Raw genomic sequence first — 25092 nt, 5'->3', positions numbered from 1 at the left:
GCGAGTGCCCGGACGAAATATGGGCGAGCACCACTTCCGGCGCATCACTTCCTGTTTGGGCGATCCGCCGATCCGCCACCAGATGGCGCTCTTGAACCGTTGGAGAGTTGAGAGGGGATCAACAGGAGATCTCAGGTCTCCGGGGGAGAAATATGATTTCGATCACAGATTTTTGAAATATTGATATCAAAGACGTGGTACGGCGTCTTTGGCAGAATGAGCATGGTGGGGAAAGACGTCCTACGGCGTTTTTGGCGATTAAAGGGTTAAAGACACATTTATTGGACGCGTTGCTCGCGGAGTTTACATAGAAAAAGCGCGACTCCCAAGAGGAGTTAGTTATCACAGGCTGTAGAACGCAGGAAGAGCTGCCAAGCTGCTCATGTTATACGTTGCGCAAAGTCTGTAGCCGCGTTTTGATTACGTCATCACAACAACACTTTAGGTTACGAACGTTACGTAACCCTGTTCTTTGACATTCGGTGATATATTTTTGGTGCTAAAACCCTTTCGGCCGTAAGCCGAAAATTGCTTTTTAACCATTTTCGGCCGATAATTTTTGGTGGCCGAATATTCGGTGCATCCCTAATCCATAGATTCTTGATTCTTTGGTCCTTGAGAATCCAGACAAAAAGACTCACCTGCACAGTTTTCACGAGTCCTTTCTTCTTCAGTCTGCAGTCATTGAAGTTATCCGGTATAGCCTGTGTAGAATAAAAGCTCAGTATTTACAGTTCATTAGATGAACGGATCTCAGATCAGCACCAGGATCAGTGAATTGGTGAAAACGTGTGTATTGGAGATACGTCACCATGGAGTCGACCTGCTCCAGGATCTTCATGAACTGCTCAGCTGCCAGTTTCACTCTGTGGTCCATTTTTCCCAGAGCCTCGGCCTGGAGGTCCTTGGCTAGGAAGCCCTGTGTGTGGAAGGAGCGTAATATTGACACTGCAACCGGGGGTGAAAAGTACTTGAGTAATTTTATTACAATACTTAAGTACTGTTTTTGGTGATTTGTACTTTACTCAAGTATTATTAGGTTTGTATACTTGTACTCAATTACATTTCAGAGAAAAAAAACACTTTTTACAACTTACATTTAAAATGCAGACCTACAAAGTACAAATATTACAGGTCCAACTATTTTAATTAGTATATTTGTTTCTCTGGGCGAACTAGCATTAACTCATTGGGCGCCATACCAGAGTATACTCGGGTTTTTATCCTTTGATCTTTTTCCTTTGATCCCTGTTCTATACAGAGACCTAGGTAGCTCAGCCGGAGCTCCCTAGGTCTCCCTGGCTCATCTGCCTACGTTGGAATTGCAATGACGATCGAATCTCACCAGGTGGCAGTATCGCCTACCTTTTGAACTGGGGATATCGCTTGTCCCCAGTAGTGTTGTCACGATACTGGAATTTCTAACTTCGATACGATACCTTGAAAAGTATCGATATTCGATACCATTTTCGATACCACAGGGAAAAGATTTTAATCTTAAAATGTAAATTTCTTTATTAATTTTTTTATTTAGCTTTTGTTGCTGGTCGATTCTCCTCACCTTCTCTCTGGTATTATAAGAGAAGAGAAATATAACACTTTTAAAACCCTTCGTTTCTCTTTAGATCAGACATTTAAAAATAACTAAATTATCTAATCTAATCTTAGAAATTAAGTAATGTTAATAGTACTTTGATTGAGAACTTTATTAACAGATTGCAGAATGGGTACAATACAGTACGGCTCAATACAAAACAACTGCTAAGAGGATGCAGACCAGAAAAATACTTAAGAGTCTTGTTTACATCGGGGTCCCCCATTTTCAATTCACCAGGAATGCGTGTTAAGCATAACAGCATCTAAGTTAATTTACTTCTGACCATTATAGTCAAATGTATTTTCCTATGAACTGAAACTCATAAGATCACATAAGGCTAGCATCATTGGCGTTCAGTTACAGCTATATTGGCCAACGTTAGCCAGCCAGCTACTGTCCTACGAACTGCCAGCTGGCTACCTTTAACAACAGCCAGCTAGCCAGCTACTGCACTACGAACTTCCAGCCAGCTAGCTGGCTACCCCAATCCACAACAGCCAGCCAGCCAACCGTACAAAATACAGTCTCAGCCAATCACATCGATTTGTATAGTTAGTTGGCTCCACTCCATTGCGAATTAAAAGGTGCAGCCAGCACAGACCGTATTAGCTGGCTACAGTTGCTGGGTGGCTAACGTTAGCTAGCTAGCTAGCCAACAGCTGCAAAAAACTAACTCCAATGGTGGTATCAGCCATTGATATGAGCCATCAGTAGCTAGCCAGCTAGTCAGCTACATAACGTTAGACAACGCCTCATGCTTTTAACTAAAGTGAATAGTTTACTGGGCCATTTTCAAGTGATGTTGAAAGAGGAGCTGCACTCTTGCTCTCTTCAGAGCGAATGAGAGATGTTGACACTAGACGGGTCTGTGGGGAGGAGGGGGAGGGGCAGGGGCAATGCACTGGGAGCAGCGTGTGTGCATCAACAACTTGCTGTAGGATGAGAGAAGACAGCGTGCCAGCTGGTGCAGAAAGTGCAGAAAGTATCGATATTGCGGGAAATTAGTATTGAAACTGTTTTAAATATTCAGAATCGATATGCATCGAAAAATCGATATTTTTGACAACACTAGTCCCCAGTACTGAGTTTACCACCGGCTGTTTCCGCCTAGGAGTGGATCACAACATAGGAAGATTTGGTGCATCAGAGCTATTCTTTCCCGTATGGTAGCCAATGGTATTTTTTTTAACGTAAAACATGCTTCTGTACCGATCACAGTGTCGTGTTTTACTGGACGTAAAACATGCTAGACAAACACGATCGCAGTTTCTAGTTAAAATGACCCCCCCCCCCTTGATGATTTTGTGAAGACACATATGTACATGGTATATACATTTGATTTTTGAAGTATTTGGGGTTTCAGGCGATCAACCAGAACGATTTGGGCATATTGCATATAACGAGTCATATCTCGCGATCTATGAAAAAAGACTGGATTATTTTGGAAAGGGGTGATGTTTAGTGTGTAATAGCACACAAACTACAGTATGTAGAAATGAACTGATTAGTCAGTGATGGACTATGAACAATGCCTGTCAAATGAGCCATACTATTGTCTCCATAGCTATAATACAGAACACACGATGGGTCTGCAAACATCGCTAAAATCAGGGTATCTGCAGGTTTAGCCCAGTCAGATTTAAGGCCTTTTAAGACTTTTTAATGCCACTCAGAATTAAATTTAATACCAATTTCACGATAACAAAATGGCAAAAATCATGGGTACTCTCAGTACACTCATTCAAGGGTACTACGACTATGCCTGCACCTCATGGTACCAAAGCACCTCAAAGGCACTAAAAACAAGATTACAAACATCACAAAACAAACCGGTCAGACTACTGCTTAACCTCACTTCTAAAACCCACTTTACCCCTGCCCACATTCAAAACCGCTCTTAAAGAGCACCTACGGGAGACTGCAATTCGAAACTGGCCACCGTAAATGTCCAATCCCCCCCCCCTCCTCCTAATGTACAGTATCATCCCCATCATATATATATATAATATTTTCTGTTAGGATCTCTGGGTAACAGTACTGTATATTATTTGCATATCGTATATGTCACAAATGTAACAGTACTACAGTATATACCTGTATGTCCCTATGCCATAAATGTCATGATGTCATGTATGTTTTTACTGTATTTATTTCTGTATATTTTATTTCATTTTTATTCTATTTTACTCTACTCTTATCCTAGGCAACTTGATTGATTTGTGTTATTATTCTAATTCGTGACCTGTCCTGTCTAAATGTTGAGCGATTTGCAGTGTCAAATTTCCCACAGGATAATAAAAGTATTTCTATTCTATCTATTCTATGTTGTGTATGTCAATATGAATTGAAAATGGGGGACCCTGATGTAAACAAGACAAACGTCTTTCTCTGGTCTGCATCCCCTTATTATTGTGTGTATTGCGCTGTACTGTATTGTACACATTCTGCAATCTGTTAAATAAAGTTTTCATTCATCCAGTTGTTTTGTTTTTGTGGTTTGGTTGAATGAATACTTTATTTAACAGATTTCAGAATGGGTACAATACAGTACAGCTCAATACACACAATAATAAGGGGATGCAGACCAGAGAAAGACGTTTGTCTCGTTTACATCAGGGTCCCTCATTTTCAATTCATAGTGACATTTATGACATGCACAACATACATGACATCATGACATTTATGGCATAGGGACATACATGACATACAGGTATATATTACTGTTACATTTGTGACATATATGATATGCAAATATACAGTACTGTTACCCATAGATCCTAACATATATATATATATATATATATACATATACATATGATGGGGAGGAGACTGTACATTAGGAGGGGGTAGGTGGGTGGTAGAAAATAAATACATAGGGTGGGGTGAAGCTCTCACTCTCATCGAACATCAACACAAACGTGTCCTTGTTTACATCCGTGAAGAGATTTTTTGGATGTAAGAAGCCAATCCAAACCTGGCTATGTAGGACGTTTTATCTTTTCCACACGTGAATGTTTTAGCGACTTCAGAGTCAGGGAACATCGCTTGAAACACCTCTCCTAGTCCCTCATTTCAGGTCAATAACGCTAGCGCCGCACTTTATTTAAAAACAGCCAATCAAATCCCCATCAATGGAAAATGAACACGCCCATACCCATGCTGATTGGTCCTTGTGCAAGACTAGAAAGCGGGGATCTTCAGAAGAATAGACGGTCAGAAAAAAGGTTTTTACTTTTAAGTACATTTAAAAGTAGAAACTTTTTTACTTTTACTCAAAGTGTGTTTTTAGCCAAATACTGACTTTTACTTGAGTACGATTTTGAGACGGTACCCTACCCATACTTCCACTTAAGTATAATTTCTGGGTACTTTTTACACCCCTGACTGCAACACACGAGCTGATGGAAGACAGAAATCTGCAGTCTCTCACTAGTAGGACTGGATAATCTGTCTATCATATTGTGTTTTGTTTTGTATCGTGGAATCGGGGTACAACTATTTTGTTGCCTACCGTTACGCTAAAAAGCTAATATTGAATCAGATTTCTCATAATTATTTCTGAAATATTTGAGAATGTCAGTTGAAAACGACAGTTTGAGTTTGATACTGAGCCACTCCTCCCATTATCATCATGCAGTCCAATATGATGAACTACATTATATAACATGTGACTTTCCCACACCTAAAAGATATTATTTAAAAAGATATATATTTCTTAATATTGGGGGGAAACATCCTATCATCCTATCAAAAAGTCTTATCATGATTTTCTTTTTGGACATAATGCACCTCCCTGCTCACAATCCTACATATCACACCTCCCTACATATCACACCTCCATAGGCCCTACATATCACACCTCCCTACATATCACACCTCCATAGGCCCTACATATCACACCTCACTACATATCACACCTCCATAGTCCCTACATATCACACCTCCCTACATATCACACCTCCCTACATATTAACTCTTTCACGGCCAAACCAGAGTAAAGTGGGGTTATCTCGCCATGCATTGAGTGCCAAAACCAGTACTCAGGTTTTGATCCTTTGATCTTTTTATTTGATCCCCGTTCTATACGGTCAGGGGCATGCAAGGGCTCCTCCTCCTGCCTGGACAGAGAGACACAGCGATCGCCTCGAGATTTTGTTACCTGAAGCCTGTTTCCCATATAAACTAGTATAGACATATACACAGGTAATCGCGATGGCGATGCGATCACTTGGAATTATTCTTTTTGGAATACCTTCTGGCTAAGGTAGGGTATATTCTATGTCTATTTTACCGAACCTGAAACATGTTTTTGTAACGATCACAGTTTTGTGTTTTACTGGACGTAAAACATGCTCGACAAACACGATCGCAGTTTCTAGTTGAAACGACCCCCCCCCCCCCCCCCCCCCCTTGATGATTTTGTGAAGACACATATGTACATGGTATATACCTTTGATTTGGGACTATTTGGGGCTTCAGGCGAGCAACCAAAACTATTTGGGCTTATTGCAAATAATGTGTCATATCTCGCGATCTATGGAAAAAGACTGGATTATTTTGGAAATGGGACGATGTTTAGCGAAATTAGCGTGTAACAAACTACAGTGTAGAAATGAACTGATTAGTCAGTAATGGACTATGAACAATGCCTGTAAAATGAGCCATACTATTGTCTCCATAGCTATAATACAGAACACACGATGGGTCTGCAAACATAGCTAAAATGGTCATTAATGCTGGTACCAAACAGTGCAGATGGCGATAGCTGGTGGCCGTCAATGAGTTAAGGCTGAGACGATATGGCATTTGGAAGAATCGATCAATTTCGATCTTTTTATTAGTATTACTAAAACATGCCACAAGACCTAGTATTTTAGTATAGTATAAAGTATTTCAAAATATAATTTTTGTTTGTTACACATGCAAAAAAAAGTAATGCCACTTATCGATTTCACGCAGTTATCGATAAATCAATAAGTGGTCTCAGCCTTACTACATATCACACCTCCCTACATATCACACCTCCCTACATATCACACCTCCCTACATATCACACCTCCCTACTCACAAGCCTACATATCACACCTCCCTACATATCACACATCCCTACTCACAAGCCTACATATCACACCTCCCTACATATCACACCTCCCTACATATCACACCACCCTACATATCACACCTCCCTACATATCACACCTCCCTACATATCACACATCCCTACTCACAAGCCTACATATCACACCTCCCTACATATCACACCTTCCTACTCACAAGCCTACATATCACACCTCCCTACATATCACACCTCCCTACTCACAAGCCTACATATCACACCAGCCTACATATCACACCTCCCTACATATCACACCTCCCTACTCACAAGCCTACATATCACACCTCCCTACATAACACACCTTCCTACTCACAAGCCTACATATCACACCTCCCTACATAACACACCTTCCTACTCACAAGCCTACATATCACACCTCCCTACTCACAAGCCTACATATCACACCTCCCTACATATCACACCTCCCTACTCACAAGCCTACATATCACACCTCCCTACATATCACACCTCCCTACATATCACACCTTCCTTCTCACAAGCCTACATATCACACCTCCCTACATAACACACCTCCCTACTCACAAGCCTACATATCACACCTCCCTACTCACGAGCCTACATATATCACACCTCCCTACATATCACACCTCCCTCCCTACTCACAAGCCTACATATTATTCTCACGTTCTTGAGTCCCGTCAGCTCCCCGTCTACTTTCTCCAGCTTCTTGGCCGCGAGCTCCACTGACTTCTCGACGTCCTTTAGCTTCTTCAGCTCGGTCTCTTCCTCTGGGCTGTTCTGTTTGAAGAACACCTCCAGGTCAGCAATCAACGATCACAACATCACTCTGTGGAACTGGAAACAGAAAACGGGCCCCGTCGAGGACTCACCCTCTTCCCGATCATCATGAGCTTACAGCCTTTCTTTATGCCAAAGCTGGAGAGACTCTCCTCCATGTCCTTCAGAGATTTCCCTGCAACGTCAAGAGCGCACGTCATGAGAGTGAACGTCACGTTTTGGAATCAGAACACACCGATGCTCGCTGGTCTCCGGCAGACCGAGAGCCCCGGAGAGAATACCTTTGAAGATGAGTTTCTGTGAAGGTGGCGGAACTCCGGTGGCTTGAGTGAGAGCCTCCGACAAGTCTTTCAGCTTGGGCTCGTTCCCATCCTCTCCCGTTAACGTGATGCTGTGCTTTGTGGAGCCTTGAGGAGGGAGAAGAAGCTGCGTGTTAGCGTCAGAAAAAACAAGACTTTCCGTAGGTGGCTTTATGATGGTACGGCGCAGGGCTGGGCAATTCATTTCAATTTGTTTCAATTTAAATGCAGTCTTCCCGTGATCATGAAAACAAGATAATCTAGATAAATCGATTATTGTGCCGCATGCCATGTTGCTCTCATTTTGTCTTGTGTTGTAACTGCAGCGCACGCTCCCTTCACAGCAGTGCATGTGAGCGGATTGGAGCGTGAGCGGCGCGGGGAGCGGAGCGGGCGGTTTTGACGTGAGCGAGGAGTGGGTTTTAAAATGAGTCGGCGCGACGTCCGGAGCGAGAGTTCTCCTCCGCTCCAATCCACTCCAGGCCGCTCACAGTGGTTTAACACTGATGTTAATATACATGTAGTACAATGCCAAAGCAACAGATGGCGATGTACAAACATGAAGGCCATTTTCAACCAATGAGAAGGGTGAACCTGTGATATCCTGTTCAGGCTTTGTCACTCACTCCTGTTAGAAAAAGTATCGACGCCATTGTTGTTGTCGTTAGCTTACATGCTAACATTAATGGCAGCGACCATAGCATTGTGGCTCGGCTAGCTATCATCGCTTAATAGAGCTAGTGAATGGATAAACAACGTTATTTAACATTGCAGAATTGGTACAATTACAATGCGGCTCAATACAAACAATTGTTAAGGGGCCCAGGGGGTGTAGACTGTTGTAGTTTGAGCTAATTTACACCATGCTCCAAAAAAAAAAAAAAAATCTGCCGAGCGATCTGGCGCGGGGAGCGCTCGATTCAAGGTGAGTGGTGAGCGAGCGGAGAGCGACTTGGGGGCGGGGTCAACATGAGCGATTAGCGGAGCGGACCAAGCTTTAAAGAGCGAAGAGCGGATTTCTGGGTCGCGCCGATCCGCTCACGTGGCCTGCTTCACAGCGGTGTGCTCCGTCCCTCCCCCCTCGTGTCGAGAGGGAGGAGGGACGAGCCACAGTGCGTTTCTCCAGTTATTTTGAAACATCTTTGGTAACTTGTAGAAGATGACAGAAAGGCAGCCTTTGGCCGAGAACAAAAGGTAAAACAAGATAATTTGTCGTCATATAGGCTATATCACATATTATACATTTATATATACCGTAGGGCTGGGCGATATAACGATAACGATAAATATAGCGATATATTTTAATAATCGATATCGAATATCGAAATTTAAAAAAAATTGAAAAATCGTTTCTTTTTATTCTTATTATTTTTTTTTTTTTTTTTTTTTTGTGACCTGCAACAGGGCAGTTTTAAAACCAGAGACAGTGGACAGACTTGTCTTTCTTGCCTGCAACTTAAAGTAATGGCTTTGCTTGTCCAAATGACAATACTGACCAAATTGAGATTTATTTTTCTCTTGTCCATTTATTTTGTTTGCTTTCTAATTTAAAATACAGTTTGAAACCGTCTGTACACACAGTAGGCTATTTGTGCTAGCAGAACTAGACTCCAGTCACGAGTCACGGTGCACATGTGCGGTGGTTTGTCCACCAAAAAAGCGCCAAAAGATCGAAAATAAACTAGCAGAGCCAGAACTGTTCAACTCCCCTGGAGCCACAGCCAGCAGAGAAGCTGGTTTACTTTAGCTTTTAAACCAGCTGCAGCCTGAGAACTGGAGTGTGAGGGGATGTAACACTAAAGATGGCGGCAATGACAAAGAATTGCTGCAAAATAAACATAAATCTGTTGTTTAAAAAAAAACAAAAAAAAAATGTAATATACTTATAACAATTTCGATAATTATCGATATCGAGAAATATGATAACATTATCATATCGTTATCGCAATATGATTTTTTTCCATATCGCCCAGCCCTAATATACCGCATATATATATCCATATCTGTCTGAATATACCAGCATAAATCCTTCTATACCTATTTATACACTTGCATACAACCCATATAACTCTGTATGATAGCATGTACAATAATGCTGTATATTAGGGATGCACCGAATGGGAAATTATTGGCCGAAACCGATACCGAAAATAGGAAACAGTTGGCCGAAAACCGAATGCTGAAAATGATTCATAGAATAATTTTTTTTTACCAATGTTGTTCAGCTACCTGATTATGGAAAAATATATGATTATGGCTAAACTTAACTTAAATAATAAATAATCACTATTATGGGTCCATAAAACATTTATTCAGCACTTCTGAATGCATACAGTACATTAATTCCAAGTCAAGTGGCGGACATCTGTGCTCTACTGAGCGCACCCTTCTAGTCCGCAGATGAATGTGCTCTCTTGACTTGTGTATTCTCGAGAATGATAATAATAATAATGCTCTTCAGATTATATTATCAACGACAGACAGCGTCAATGTGAGAAACACAATCCCCCGGGCCCCTCTTAAGTTAACCGCGACGGGCATATAGTAAATAAGGATATAAAGCATGTTAAAGACGCATTTATTGGACGAGTTGCGCGCTGAGTTTACATAGAAACAGCGCGACACATAGAAACAGCGCGCATGTAATGACTGAAGCCACGTTTTGATGACATCATCACAACAACACGCGTTAGTTTACAGGTTGTTTCTGTTTCGGTGATATATTTTCGGTGAAAAAACTCTTTCGGCCGAAAAGGTCATTTTCGGTGGCCGAAATTTCGGTGCATCCCTACTGTATATATTGCATATACTGTATATATTTATTCTTACCGCATATGTATATATATATATATCCACATAGATACTGTACACACGTACATAATGTACATACCTGAATATAATAATATAATAATTTTTACACATCTGTAGATACTATATCTGTACATATCCCTTACCTACTCTTACTAGTTACACTGCTGGCCAGTATGACTAATTACTCTGCTGGCCAGTATGACTAATTACTATACTGTCTTTAAACCTGTATCACTGTACATATTAATACTACAACTCTGTATGTATACATCTGATTAGCACTACTACACCGAGTAGTACTAATCTATATATTTTATACTCAGTTTAATCACCTGTACATTGTAGGTAGGGATGGGTACCCTTCACATTTGAACCGATACCGGTACCGGTACCTGTGAATCGATACCGGTAACCAACGGTACCTTTTTTCGGTACTTTAGTCTCAAGAAATTTAATTTACCTACCTCAGTCGTAAAAAAAAAATCCAAACTTCAAATAACTACAATTGACAGTTTTCGGCTTGTCATTGCTCCGACTGCTTTGTTGTTGAATCAAGTAAAATCCTAGGTAAGCATATATTGTGTGCAGGGTACAAAATAGTTACAAGCCCAGCGCCACTGGCTTGTAGATTTATTCTTTGGCGATTAGAATTTAAGGTCTGCCCGCCACCTGGCGGCTAACAAAATACACTGCATCTACCACTTCTCCAATCCACTCCCTCCAGGCCGCTCACAGTGGTTTAACACTGATGTAATATACTACATGTAGTACAATGCCAAAGCAACAGATGGCGATGTACAAACATGAAGGCCATTTTCAACCAATGAGAAGGGTGAACCTGTGATATCCTGTTCAGGCTTTGTCACTCACATTCTTGTTAGAAAAAGTTTTGACGCCATTGTTGTTATCATTAGCTTACATGCTAACGTTAATGGTAGGGGTGGGAATCATCAGTTTCATCACGATACGATACGATATCGATTCTTTGGACAACGATACGATATTTGCCGATATCACAAAGTCTGCCACGATACGATACGATACGATTCAATTCAGGTGTCTGCGATCGATATGAGGCGATATTATGTGCCCATTTAACACAATCAGTCACATTTAGATCAACTAAAAAAAGGCTACGGAAATATCAATTGATGTATTTATTTTTGAGCTCTTCCAGACATTTAAATGAAAAACAATCTATTGTTTTTAATACAAATAGACCTCCTGTTCACTTTTGTTTTTATATATTGAGCTTTAACACACACACAGACACACACAGACACACACACACACACACACACACACACACACACAGCCCCCACCCCTCCTCCTTCCAAGTCCCCTTTCCACTCTCCTGTTCTCTCTCACGGTTAGCTGCTTAGCTTTTAGCAGCCAACGCGACGTTCATTTAGATATTTAACGCGACGTTGGCATAAAGGAATGGCGACGATGCAACGCCTGTTATATGCATTTGACCCGTTGCGGGGAAAAAACTGCACAGACTTATATCGGCTCGCAAAATAGACGCTCTGTAGTGCTTTACAGCAGACGCAAACACTGCTGTAATTTCTACACGGAGTTTCACAATACTGGGCGCCGGCGGATATGACTCGCGGGGATTTTCAAAATAAGAGTATCGCAATATGAATCGATCTTTTTACGTTGCGTCGATCCTATTTGATTATTGATAATAGATCGATATATCGATCTGGATCGATGTATTGTCCCACCCCTAGTTAATGGCAGCGACCATAGCATTGTGGCTAGGCTAGCTATCATTGCTCGATTCAAGGTGAGCGGTGAGCGAGCGGAGAGCGACTTGGGGGCGGGGTCAACATGAGCGATTAGCGGAGCAATTCATTTCCTTATATCGCTTCCTCAGGGTTCCAACTTGTGTTGACAAAATGCGCTCTCTCTCTCTAGACTAGAAAGGTGCACTCAGTAGAGCACAGATGTCCGCCAGGGCGGCAGCCACACATAATAATAATAATAATAATAATAATAATAATAATAATAATAATAATAATAATAATAATAGATTGGATTTGTAATGCACTTTTTGTTCACTGGGATCCCAAAGTGCTACACTACATGGTTAAAACAGTTAAAAAAATTGAAATAAAATGTGTGTCCCGACCCCACTTCTATGTTTCAATAAATTATTTGCATTTAAAACTAACGCTGACTCATTCCTTCAGTCCACTCAAAATTATGCTAATATTCCTTATGTTGTTTATGATATTAATTGAAAATAGCATATGAGAGTATTATATGTAATAATAACACATGGCGATATACTAAAAAGCTATTTATAATTTTTGGCTAGTAAAAAATCTGCCTGGCTGGTACTTTTAAAAAAAACCAGCGAAATGGCTGGTAAGTCAAAAAGTTAAGTTTGTTCCCTGATTGTGCGTATGAACGTTGACATGAAAAAAAAAGCAAAAAAAAGAAAAAAAAAAAAAAAAAAAATATATATATATATTCGGTTTCTCACTTGATTCGATACTCTGTAGTACCGACGTGTTTCGGTTCGGTACCTCAAAAGTACCGAATTCGGTACCCATCCCTAATTGTAGGGCTGTCTTAAATACTTCGAAGCTTCGTTCGATGGCACAAGCCATCCAAAATCTTGCGCCTCCATTCCAATGAAACGAAAGTAAGCGGCGCCTCGACTCCACCTCTCTACAACAAGCATGTGGAGATTATCTGTGTTTAAAACAACAAGGACATGTGCAGCAGACATGTCGACGAAGAAGTCATCAGACGTGTGGTTACACGTTAAAATATGCAAAGACAATGCCCAAAAAGCAGAGTGCCAGATATGCCAGGAGAAAATGGCATATCACAACTCTACAACAACTTTGTCAAATCAGGGCTCGAATACGCATCGAATCAATGTTATAAGACATTGATATCAGGAGCTATCTGTAGCTACTGCTAGCCGGCTAGATAACGTTAAGACAACGCCTCAGTGAACTATTTAGTTGAATGGGACATTTCGTTTTGAACAGTGAGCTAACGTGAGCTAACGTGAGCTAACGGAGGTATCATACACTAGTACGTAACTAGACTATTGCTGGAGCATTTGTTGATATCAGGAGCTATCAGTAGCTAGCCGGCTAGATACCGTTAGACAATGCCTCATCATGTATTAAACTAAAAGTGAATAGTTGACTGGGTCATTTTGTAACGGTAGCTAACGTTAGCTCACGGAGGTCCCACTAGACTAGACTAGACCAGTGTTTACACGGGCGTGCGGGAGGGGCTGGAGGAGGAGGAGGAGCAGACACCGCAGCTCTGTGTGCAGCTCCGTGTGTCTGAGACAGAACTCAGCGAGTGAGATCTCCGCTAAGAATTGGATCATGTTTTTCGATCGGTTTTGACGATCAGCGAAAATAAAGCATTATCACCGATCGCATATTTATACTTATTATCGGCCGATAACGATCGGTGGCCGATCGATCGGGGCATCCCAATGTGTTATCAAGTTGGCTAATTTAATTGTAATCATCTGCTTTTGTAGGTGCATTGTCTGATATAATTATAAATTAAATATAATATAATTGTTTGCTTGATAGACGAAGGTTGCAACATAATTATGTAATGTCATGTCGTTGGCTGTGAGAGCAGCCCCACTGCACCCAGGCAGCGCAGCCGAGTGAAACCTTGTTGGCTACGTCAGTCACGAAAGGGGCTACTTAATTCATTAATCCAATCCACTTTATTTATAGAGCACATTTAAAAACAACAAAGTTTACAAAAGTGCTGTACAAGTCCCACAACATAAGATTAAAAAAAATATATATATATATATTATAATTTTTCTTCTTTTTTTTTCCTCGAAGCTTTGAATTAACCCATTCTCTGCCACCACTTTGAGCATCCTAAACCATTTACATTTAGTCATTTAGCTGACGCTTTTATCCAAAGCGACTTACAAGTTCTGTACGACAAGCCATCAGGAAGGGCACAACTATCAGCTGAGTAACAATGTTCGTCAAAGTGTTGAGTGCTACAGTGTAGGTTAGTTTATTAGGACAAGTGCATGACAGTATGGTTAGTTAGGGTTAGATAATTTTTTTTTTTTTTTATTCAGATAATGGTTGAAGACTCTGCCAGCGCTATTTGTCTATAGAGATGTTCACCTTCTTTGCAGGGCTATAACTTTTTAAATTGTATTGCTAAATTGACATTACTATGGCCCATTCAATATCAATTATCTATCGTTCAGGATGTAGGAACATATTACTTTTTCATTCACACATTCATACTAAAATACCGTCTAGTAGGGGTGTAACGGTACACAAAATCCACGGTTCGGTACGTACCTCGGTTTTGAAGTCACGGTTCGGTATTTTTTCGGCACAGTGGGGGGGGGGGGGGGGGGGGGGCGATACCAGTGCATACATTAGAAAAAAATTAATTAAATTATATAAATTATACTTTTTTTTTTATACAGCTACTGTTTTATATATACTGTTTTTTAATAATAACTAGAAAGTAATGGTATTTATTCAGGTGATTGATTATGATACTAATACAAATCTATACACTGAGTATGGGGCTGCAGCACTGCAGATATACCCTACTCCAACGATCCACACGGACATTACACGGTGTTGCACTCGTTACCAAGTGGCTCTGCAGATATACCCTACTCGGTCTACAAGGCTCCGTTGGAGAGGATCTGTTGTGATTTTTGCACAATAAATATTCAACATTCTCTTTTGAGACTCCGCCTCAGACTCTTATCATTTGGCACTAAAAGCTAAACATTGTCACCGATATGGCTGTCCGCAACATGTCAAGTCAAGTCAAGTCAAGAGTTTTATTTGTCACGGCATACGGATATACAATGAAATGCGGGTGGTCTTGCCCGCAACGATGTGCAATTGGTACAACATATAATAGAATCCAATACAAAAATGTGTGCAATAAAATTGTGCAATAACAGGTAGCAGGTAACAATAAATTTGTGCAATAACGGGTAACAGTTAACAGTAGTAGTAACAGCGTTTCCGTTAGCCGGTAATTACCGGTATTTGACCGGCAAAATCTGTTGAAGTCCGACATATTTCATCTCTCCGGTCTTAATGTCCGGTGAAAATAATTCCCTGAGTCTAAGCACAATTTGATTATTTGAATTGTATTAAAATAGGCTAAAATTAAATAGCCTATGCGATGAACGAAACGATCATTACATTTGTTTCCTCTTTGCTTCTAATAATGACAACGACGTCGTCAGCGAGAGCTTAGTGCTGGGTGTGCGAACTTTTGTGAAGCTGCAGAGCCAGAGCACTATCAGCACAATGCAGTATTCCAGCAGTACTCCAATTCAGCCATTTTCAGCCAATGTTGGGTGGGGGGCGCTGCTGTGCGGTTCCCAGAAAAGAGCCAATAACAGCTGAATCAGCTTCTCTGCAGCGCCATACTCTTTGCAAATAAGTCGTTGCGAGGTGGAGAGAGTCGTCACGCAAACCACGATAATGTTGCCGTCTCTCTGCTTTCTCAGTTCTTCGCTTGATATAATTAATACAAATGTCCAATATAACGGAATTCGTTAGCTCATAAAAATGTGATTATAACAGACTGCTGTTTAGTGTCGGACCGACTGCCCACATACGCGGTCTATTTTATTTCAAGTCAGCAGCAGCACGGAGTATCGAGGGACTTATTTTATTTGGAATATATTAATGACTGTATACGCAAAAGTAGCCTAGTTTTAAATAATACTATTATAAATCTACATGCCTTGAGGATGACATTCTTTATATAGCCTGCCTATCGATTGTTTTAAAGCTCAATAAACTATGACCGGAATTAATCTCATTTGTCCGGTAGATTGAAATCTTGCAGGTCACGGAGACCGGCAACAATTTTTTCTAACGGAAACCCTGAGTAGTAATAGTAGTGCAATACACTGTTACTGTTGCTAATACTAATTTAAAGTGGCCTTTCCTTTTGGCAATAAGTGGGGTGCGTGCGGCCTGAGTGTGTGCCCGCTCAATTAATCATTAATTGTGTACGCGAGGTGGTTCAGTGACGACGCTAACGTGAGCTAGGTTAGCTAGCATGGAGCTACCGGCAGATGGAAAGACTGTAACTTTACTGGTGAAAATGTGATTTACGTTGGAATACTCCTTTGCCAACTTGCTGTACTTTGCTTGCAGGTCTGCAGCCATTATTGCTGGATTATGAATAGTCCCAACTTTAGCCAAGGTAACGTTAAGATAAAACTAGCTCTTCAGCTAATGCTAACACCAGCAAGCGAACCCATCAGAGCTCCCCGTCACACTGCTCTGTTGGGAGGAAGGCATTTAAGAAAGTATCTGCTGTTAAAATGACAAACAGCATTGACACTTTAATTCACGGTCGGTTAAACACACGTTTGTTTTATAATGCTCACAGCAGACCGCAGTGTTGTTGATAAATTACGTGGGGCCGGGGGATTTAAGTTCCGCAAAAAAAGGTTCCGCACCGTTGCAATCGTACGGTGCACAGCCCGTACTGTACCGGAGGACCACATTGACGCGGTACAGTACGTATCCGCGTACCGTTACACCCCTACCGTCTAGAGTATAAATATGTTTTTATCGTTTTCTGCAGTATTTCATAGAACGTGAGATATAGGCATAAATGCATATATTAGATTATCAAATGCAGGAAATAATTTATCGCAATAGTTATCGTTATATCGCCCAGCCCTAATTCAACATCTCTCCCATCAACTTTACCAGTGTTGGAAAACACCTCCTCAGATGCCACGCTAGGATCTCCCCATTAGACGCTCAATTAGGATTGTGTTCCAGAGATGTGGCTGGTATAATGTGGTGAACATTGATGTCATTATTATGATCCTGGAGGACACTGCTGCTGCTGAGAAATATAATATATTAAAGGTCCCCTATCTTATAAATGGCCTTTTCCAGTGGTTTGCATTGTTTTCTAGCAATGTGGGGTTGTACCAACACTGACTAGATGTGAAATTTCTACCCAGTCCCATTCCTCCAGTTCAGCTGAGACAAGAACCTCCCCCACTGAACCAAGCCATTCTGAATTGACTCGCTCTCTGACGTGTTAAGGCTAGGGATGGGTACCAAATTCTGTACTTTTAAGGTACCTACCGAAACACGTCGGTACTACAGAGTATCGATTCATGTGAGATCCAACGGTGCCTATTGTCGGTAATGAGAAAGAAAAGAAAAAAGTCCAATGACGTCACGTTTTGTTGTGGTTAACACTGTCGCCTCACAGCATGGTGGTGTAGTGGTTAACACTGTGGCCTCACAGCACGGTGGTGTGGTTAACACTGTCGCCTCACAGCACAGTGGTGTAGTGGTTAACACTAGGGATGCACCGAATGGGAAATTCTTGGCCGAAACCGATACCGAAAATAGGAAACAGTTGGCTGAAAACCTAATGCCGAAAATGATTCATAGAATAGAATTTTTTTATTATATGATTATGGCTAAACTTAACTTAAATAATAAATAATCAGAATGCATACAGTACATTAATTCCAAGTCAAGTGCATTTTCTTTTCTCTGTAGGATAACTACAAAGTGCATTCAGAACAAAGCCAATGTGCTTTAAAACTGCATAAAGATCTGTACACATGAGGGAGAATAGCTTATAGCAGACTTAATGATGTTACAGTAAGCATTTTATATAAAAGTACCCCCTCCAATGTACAGTAAATTACCTAGTATGATTGTCAATATTCCAATGTACAGCTTTGCTTGTACAGTTGTACAGTGTTCCCCCCCCCCCCCCCCCCCCAACCCAACCCCCCCCCCCCCCCTTCAATGTACAGTTTCTACGTCAAATGTATATACTCCCTTTTCTGGACTCTTTTTGTATCACAAACAGTACTGTATTTGCAAACCTGGTACGTCATAAATGTATAGATGTAGCAGTACTGTCTATCTGTATGTCATATGTCCTGATGAATTGAAAATGGGGGACCCTGATGTAAACAAGACGAAAGTCTTTCTCTGGTCTGCATCCCCTTAACAATTGTGTGTATTGAGCTGTACTGTATTGTACCCATTCTGCAATCTGTTAATAAAGTTTTCAATCAATCAATCAATCAGAGAGAGAGAGAAAGAGAGAGGTAGATAGATAGATAGATAGATAGATAGATAGATAGATAGATAGATAGATAGATAGATAGATAGATAGATAGATAGATAGATAGATAGATAGATAGATAGATAGATAGAAGACATGTGTGGCTGCCGCCATGGCGGACATCTGTGCTCTCTACTGAGCGCACCTTTCTAGTCCCCAGATGAATGTGCTCTCTTGACTTTGGCACAGTAGATGCGCAACGTGTATTCTCGAGAATGATACTAATAATAATGCTCTTCAGATTATATTATCAACGACAGACAGCGTCAATGTGAGAAACACAATCCCTCCCCCTCTCGCTCTGAAGAATATGCATATTAGATCACTCAGTGATTAACCGCAACGGGCATATAGTAAATAAGGATATAAAGCATGTTAAAGACGCATTTATTGGACGCGTTGCGCGCAGAGTTTACATAGAAACAGCGCGACTCCCGAGTCCCAAGAGGAGTTATCACAGGCTGCAGAATGCAGGACTGAAGAGCTCACGTTGCGCATGTAATGACTGAAGCCGCGTTTTGATGACATCATCACAACAACACACGTTAGGTTACAGGTTGTTTCTGTTTCGGTGATATCTTTTCGGTGAAAAAACTCTTTCGGCCGAAAGGCCATTTTTGGCCAAAAACTTTCGGTGGCCGAAATTTCGGTGCATCCCTAGTTAACACTGTCGCCTCACAGCACGGTGGTGTAGTGGTTAACACTGTCGCCTCACAGCAAGAAGGTCCTGGGTTCGATTCCCACTTGCTAGGTACCCAGGTGGGGTATCTCCCAGGCCTTTCTCTGTGGAGTTTGCATGTTCCCCCGTGCTCACAAGGGTTTCCTCTCCCAATAAGATAAATCCAATGGAAAAACATGCAGAACAGATCGCTCCCTGACGAAGACAGACAGGAGCATTTGGATTGGTCCCCGGGCACATGCCCACGCCGCAGCCCATGTCTGCTCCCAGCTGCCCTTGGGGGGGGAAGGACGATGGGATGGGTCAAGCGCAGAGGAGATTTAATCGACGACGGGCTGGGCGATATAACGATAACGATAAATATCGCGATATATTTTAATAATCGATATCGAATATCGAAATTTAAAAAAAAATCGAAAAATCGTTTTTTTTTTTTTTACCTGCAACAGGGCAGTTTTAAAACCAGAGACAGTGGACAGACTTGTCTTTCTTGCCTGCAACTTAAAGTAATGGCTTTGCTTGTCCAAATGACAATACTGACCAAATTCAGATTTCTTTTTCTCTTGTCCATTTATTTTGTTTGCTTTCTAATTTAAAATACATTTTGAAACAGTCTGTACACAGTAGGCTATGTGTGCTAGCAGAACTAGACTCCAGTCACGAGTCACAGTGCACATGTGCGGTGGTTTGTCCACCAAAAAAGCGCCAAAAGATCGAAAATAAACTAGCAGAGCCAGAACTGTTCAACTCCTCTGGAGCCACAGCCAGCAGAGAAGCCGGTTTACTTTAGCTTTTAAACCAGCTGCAGCCTGAGAACTGGAGTGTGAGGTGATGTAACACTAAAGATGGCGGCAATGACAAAGAATTGCTGCAAAATAAACATACATCTGTTGTTAAAAAAAATAAAAAAATAAAAAAAATTATACTTATAACAATTCGATAATTATCGATATCGAGAAATAAAATAAAATTATCATATCGTTATCGCGATATGATTTTTTTCCATATCGCCCAGCCCTACGACGACCCCCCAAAAATAGTGTGTTCCTATGTCTTGCCCATCTTGCATGCTCGCTGCATGACCACTACATTGCAATGTGTGCTACAAATAAAGACTTCCAAGTCCAGTTTAATCTTAATCTTTAACACAGAGTTCACTATAGTTGACTAGAATCAACTTTGCTGCTGAGGCAGAAATAATTGAGATAGTTCTAAGATGCAGTGAGGAAGATTCTGGATGTCATGGAAGTGCCTGGAGAGGATGTGCAGGGGTTGCTGAGAGAGGCTTCCGGGAAATATGATACAGCTAGAGAATAGAGATTGAATCCTGCCACTCACTACTGTTCACCACTACTACTGTTCACCACTACTACTGTTATCTATTATCATTAGGGTACTACTTGCACTTTGTTCTATTACCTATCCTATCTGTATACCCCCCATGCTGCTAATATGCAACTTGAATTTGGACTAGAACTTGATTAATAAAGGAACATTTGACTAGTAGGTAAAACACTGGAAACGTGTGATATTACTGTCCAATGTGACTTGTTTGCAAGAGCCAGTAATAATGTAAATGTTTTTGTTCATGTTTCATCAATACACCCCCACCCACACACCCAACCCCCACCTACCCAACCTCCTCTAATGTAGTTTCTACGTCAAATGTATACTCTCTTTTCTAGACTTTTTGTATCACAAACAGTACTGTATTTGCAAATATGGTATGTCATAAATGTATAGATGTAGCAGTACTGTCGATCTGTATGTCGTGTGTGTCATATGATGAATTGAAAATGGGGGACCCTGATGTAAACAAGACGAAAGTCTTTCTCTGGTCTGCATCCTCTTAACAATTGTATGTATTGAGCTGTACTGTACTGTACCCATTCTGCAATCTGTTAATAAACTTTTCAATCAATCAATCAATCCCCCTAATAACAATTGTATGTATTGAGCTGTACTGTACCCATTCTGCAATATGTTAATAAAGCTTTCAATCAATACATATAGCAACAAATGTTTGTACAAATGTTACAGGCAGCCACGTTGGAAGACAGAAGAACACAACATTCCATGCAAGCCTTTGCAACAAGGCCTCCATCCAGGCTCTGCACATGAGTAGTACAGTAGAGTTATTGCTTATAAATTAAACTGTGCCATGCCGCACGCCCACGTCGACTGAACCCCGTTTTGTTATTAAATATCTCGCTTCTTGTCTTTAGTAGCAGATATTAGCAAACAGTTTTTTGGGGGGGCTAAGTCAACAGCAAAGAAGCTGCAGTTTGCCAACTTACACCAACTACACCAACTATTATTACAGTGACGTCCAGTGACTAAAGGCTGGCTGTCACAAAACAGTCACATCTAGAGACCTCAAAACCTACTCTAGCGAGGCCTTTAACCTTGAACTGGAGAGTCTGGACTGGTCAGATGAACTCAATGGTACACTGGTTGAAGAAACTTGGCTTGGCTTCAAAACCAAATTTTCATCAATACTAAACAAAATGGCCCCCCTAAGAACCACCAGGGTAAAAAATCGCGCTGAGCCATGGATGCACACTGAAATACTGACCGCTATGAAAGCCAGAGACAAAAAATGCTCTGAGTTTCGTAAAAGTCAGTCAAAGCTTACCAAAAGCACGAGCAGTGAACTCCAAGACCACGTGACTGAACTCAAACTAGAAAGAAACAGACTAAGAAATGGCGTAAACTCCATGATCAAAACTGCAAAAAAAAATTTCATCAATGACAAAACCGAGGAAAACAAAAATAAACCACGTGAACTTTGGAAATTACTCAACAATCAACTAGGCTGCAGTAAAAAACTCAAAACCAGGTTCTCAAACATAAACATAAAGACGGACAACACGCTCATCACAGACAAGCTGGATGTAGCCAATTACTTAAACACTTTCTTCACAAACATAGCCACAACACTGGTAAACAAACTACCCTCCCACTCAGGGCAGTATGGGGTAGAACACATAGTAGCATACTACATGAACCTAGGCGTCCACAAAGACGACTTCAAACTGGAAATAGTAACTACAGATGAGGTACTCAAAAAACTGAGCGCCCTCCAACCAAACAAGGCCACTGGCCATGACAACATCCCCTCCAAATTCCTCAGAGACTCAGCAGCAGCCATCACCCCAGTCATCACACACATAATAAACCTCTCCATAAAACAGGGACACGTCCCCAAGGACTTCAAAATTGCGAGAGTAACACCCCTGCACAAAAAGGGCAGCAAATTAGACCCGGGTAACTACCGCCCTGTTTCTATCCTTACATCCATCTCGAAAGTCATGGAAAAAATAGTATACGAACAGATCGAAAAATACCTCGCGGAAAAAAATCTAATCTACGAATTCCAATCTGGCTTCAGAACATCCCACTCCACTGACACATGCCTTCTCTACTTGAACGACCACATCAAACAAGAGGTGGACGCGGGCAAATACTGCGGCATGGTCATGCTGGACCTACAAAAGGCCTTCGACACTGTCAATCACACCATTCTGATTGACAAGCTAAAAGCAATTGGTTTTGATAGTTTATCAGTGAGCTGGATACAATCCTACCTGGAGGGGAGGGAACAGATGGTGGAAGTAAACGGTACCCTATCCCCCCCCCTCACAGTGAGCTGTGGTGTTCCACAAGGAAGCATACTAGGACCGCTACTATTCCTAATTTATGCAAATGACATGTCGTCAGCTTGTGACTGCAACTTGTTCCTGTTTGCGGACGACTCAGCCCTGCTGGTCTCTGACAAGAACAAGTTACAGGTTGAAAAAGCCCTCAGCTCGGAACTAGGCAAAATCTGCATATGGCTCGCCGACAACAAACTATCATTACACATGGGCAAAACAGAGTCCATTCTCTTCGGTTCAAATAACAAACTCAGCAAGACTGACGACTTCTCGGTTACAGTGGGTGACAATATTGTCACAAGGAAAGATGAAATTACCTACCTGGGTTCCATCCTAGAGGCTAATCTTTCCTGTGACAAAATGGCATCCAATGTAATAAAAAAAGTCAACCAACGAACGCGATTCTTGTACCGGATCTCCTCTCTGGTAAACAAGAATACCCTGAAGACTCTAGCAGGAGCACTCATTCAAGGGTACTACGACTATGCTTGCACCTCATGGTACCAAAGCACCTCAAAGGCACTAAAAAACAAATTACAAACATCTCAAAACAAGCTAGTCAGACTACTACTTGACCTGACTCCTAGAACCCACCTCACCCCTGCCCACTTTGACAACCTAGGATGGCTTAGAGTAGACGACAGAGTACAGCAACTTGCAATGGGCCTGGTCTACAAGATACACTACGCGACCAAGGTACCCATGTACATGTCAAAATACTTCCCAAAGGTCAGTGAATACCACGATCACAACACCAGAGGGAGCTCCACAAATCATGTAAAACCCAGATTCGGCTCAAACAAGGGACTAAACACGTTTCGCAATTATGCCACATCAATGTGGAACGCCCTGCCTAAAGCTGTAAAGGAATGTGAATCACTACCCACCTTCAAAAACACTCTCAAAAAACACCTACGTGAGACTGCAATTCGAAACTGGCCCCTACAAATGTCCTAACCTAGTTGTACAGTAAATGACCAAGTAAGGCTTTGTCAACATTCCAATGTACAGTGTAAAATGTGTGTGTGTCCCCTACCCAACCCCCCCCCCCCCCCCCCCCCCCCCCCCACCTCCAATGTACAGCCCTCACCCAACCCACCCAACCCCACCCCACCAACCTCCTCCAATGTACAGTTTCTACGCCAAATGTATATACACTCCTTTTCTGGACACTTTTGTATCACAAACAGTACTGTATTTGCAAATCTGATATGTCATAAATGTATAGATGTAGCAGTACTGTCTATCTGTATGTCATGTATGTCATATATGTTATGATGAATTGAAAATGGGGGACCCTGGTGGAAACAAGACGAAAGTCTTTCTCTGGTCTGCATCCCCTTAACAATTGTATGTATTGAGATGTACTGTACTGTACCCATTCTGCAATCTGTTAATAAACTTTTCAATCAATCAATCAATCCACTAGCTAGCTGCACATCATGAATAGCTACCCTGTTGAGCTAACGTTACAGATAGCAAGCACTGCTGCAGCCAGCGACAATAGTGCATAGATAATTATTATCACGTAGTGCGAAACATTACCGTATGCAACTGTAACCGTTATCGTTTCTTCTGCCATTTCGGAGTTTGTTGTCATGAGCTTCTCTCTATATTATAATTCGGCACACTTGTTGTTAGCTTGGTGGCTTTGCTAGCTACTTCCTGGACAGCGGCAAGGAAACTATAAAGAAAGGGAAGGGTCGGCCGAACAGAGTGTCCACATTTTAGCATTGACGCGCTAGAGACGTAATGACCCTTCCTTCTTTTATAGTTTCCTTGGACAGCGGCGGTAGCAGGAGACAGTCATGCGTGTTTGCTTTGATTACGTCATACTAACTAGAAGCAACATTATTGTAGTAATATATTGGCCTTTCCTTGATCAATGCTCATTCAGTTTGCCATAAGATCAGACAGCCAATATTGTAACATAGCCTATAATAGTAATATATGATGAATTGAAAATGGGGGACCCTGATGTAAACAAGACTAAAGTATTTCTCTGGTCTGCATCCCCTTAACAATTGTGTGTATTGAGCTGTACT

The 25092-nt window shown here is 41.4% G+C and overlaps 1 protein-coding gene across 3 annotated transcripts in view; it reads right to left on the bottom strand.

Moving 5' to 3' along the window:
• The window catches only part of bag1 (BCL2 associated athanogene 1), a 31616-nt gene extending 6900 nt beyond the window's left edge, over positions 1–24716 (bottom strand). For all 3 annotated transcript variants that reach the window (XR_014620435.1, XM_084327971.1, XM_084327972.1), the window contains exons 1-6: positions 24593–24716; positions 7754–7879; positions 7565–7647; positions 7359–7472; positions 812–919; positions 642–704 (exon numbers count right to left, since the gene is read on the bottom strand). Coding sequence is in view for 2 of the 3 variants with exons in the window: in XM_084327971.1 (XP_084184097.1) it covers positions 642–704; positions 812–919; positions 7359–7472; positions 7565–7647; positions 7754–7879; positions 24593–24647 (549 nt within the window). In the remaining variant the exon portion in view is untranslated. The remainder of the gene's footprint in view (positions 1–641; positions 705–811; positions 920–7358; positions 7473–7564; positions 7648–7753; positions 7880–24592) is intronic.
• Between the last annotated feature and the right edge of the window lie 376 nt (positions 24717–25092).

Source organism: Notolepis coatsorum (assembly GCF_963971535.1).
Source record: "Notolepis coatsorum genome assembly, chromosome: 13".
NCBI classification, from domain to species: Eukaryota; Metazoa; Chordata; class Actinopteri; order Aulopiformes; family Paralepididae; genus Notolepis; species Notolepis coatsorum.
Note: the sequence above shows the minus strand (reverse complement) of the source record. Positions and strands in the feature narration are given on the sequence as shown.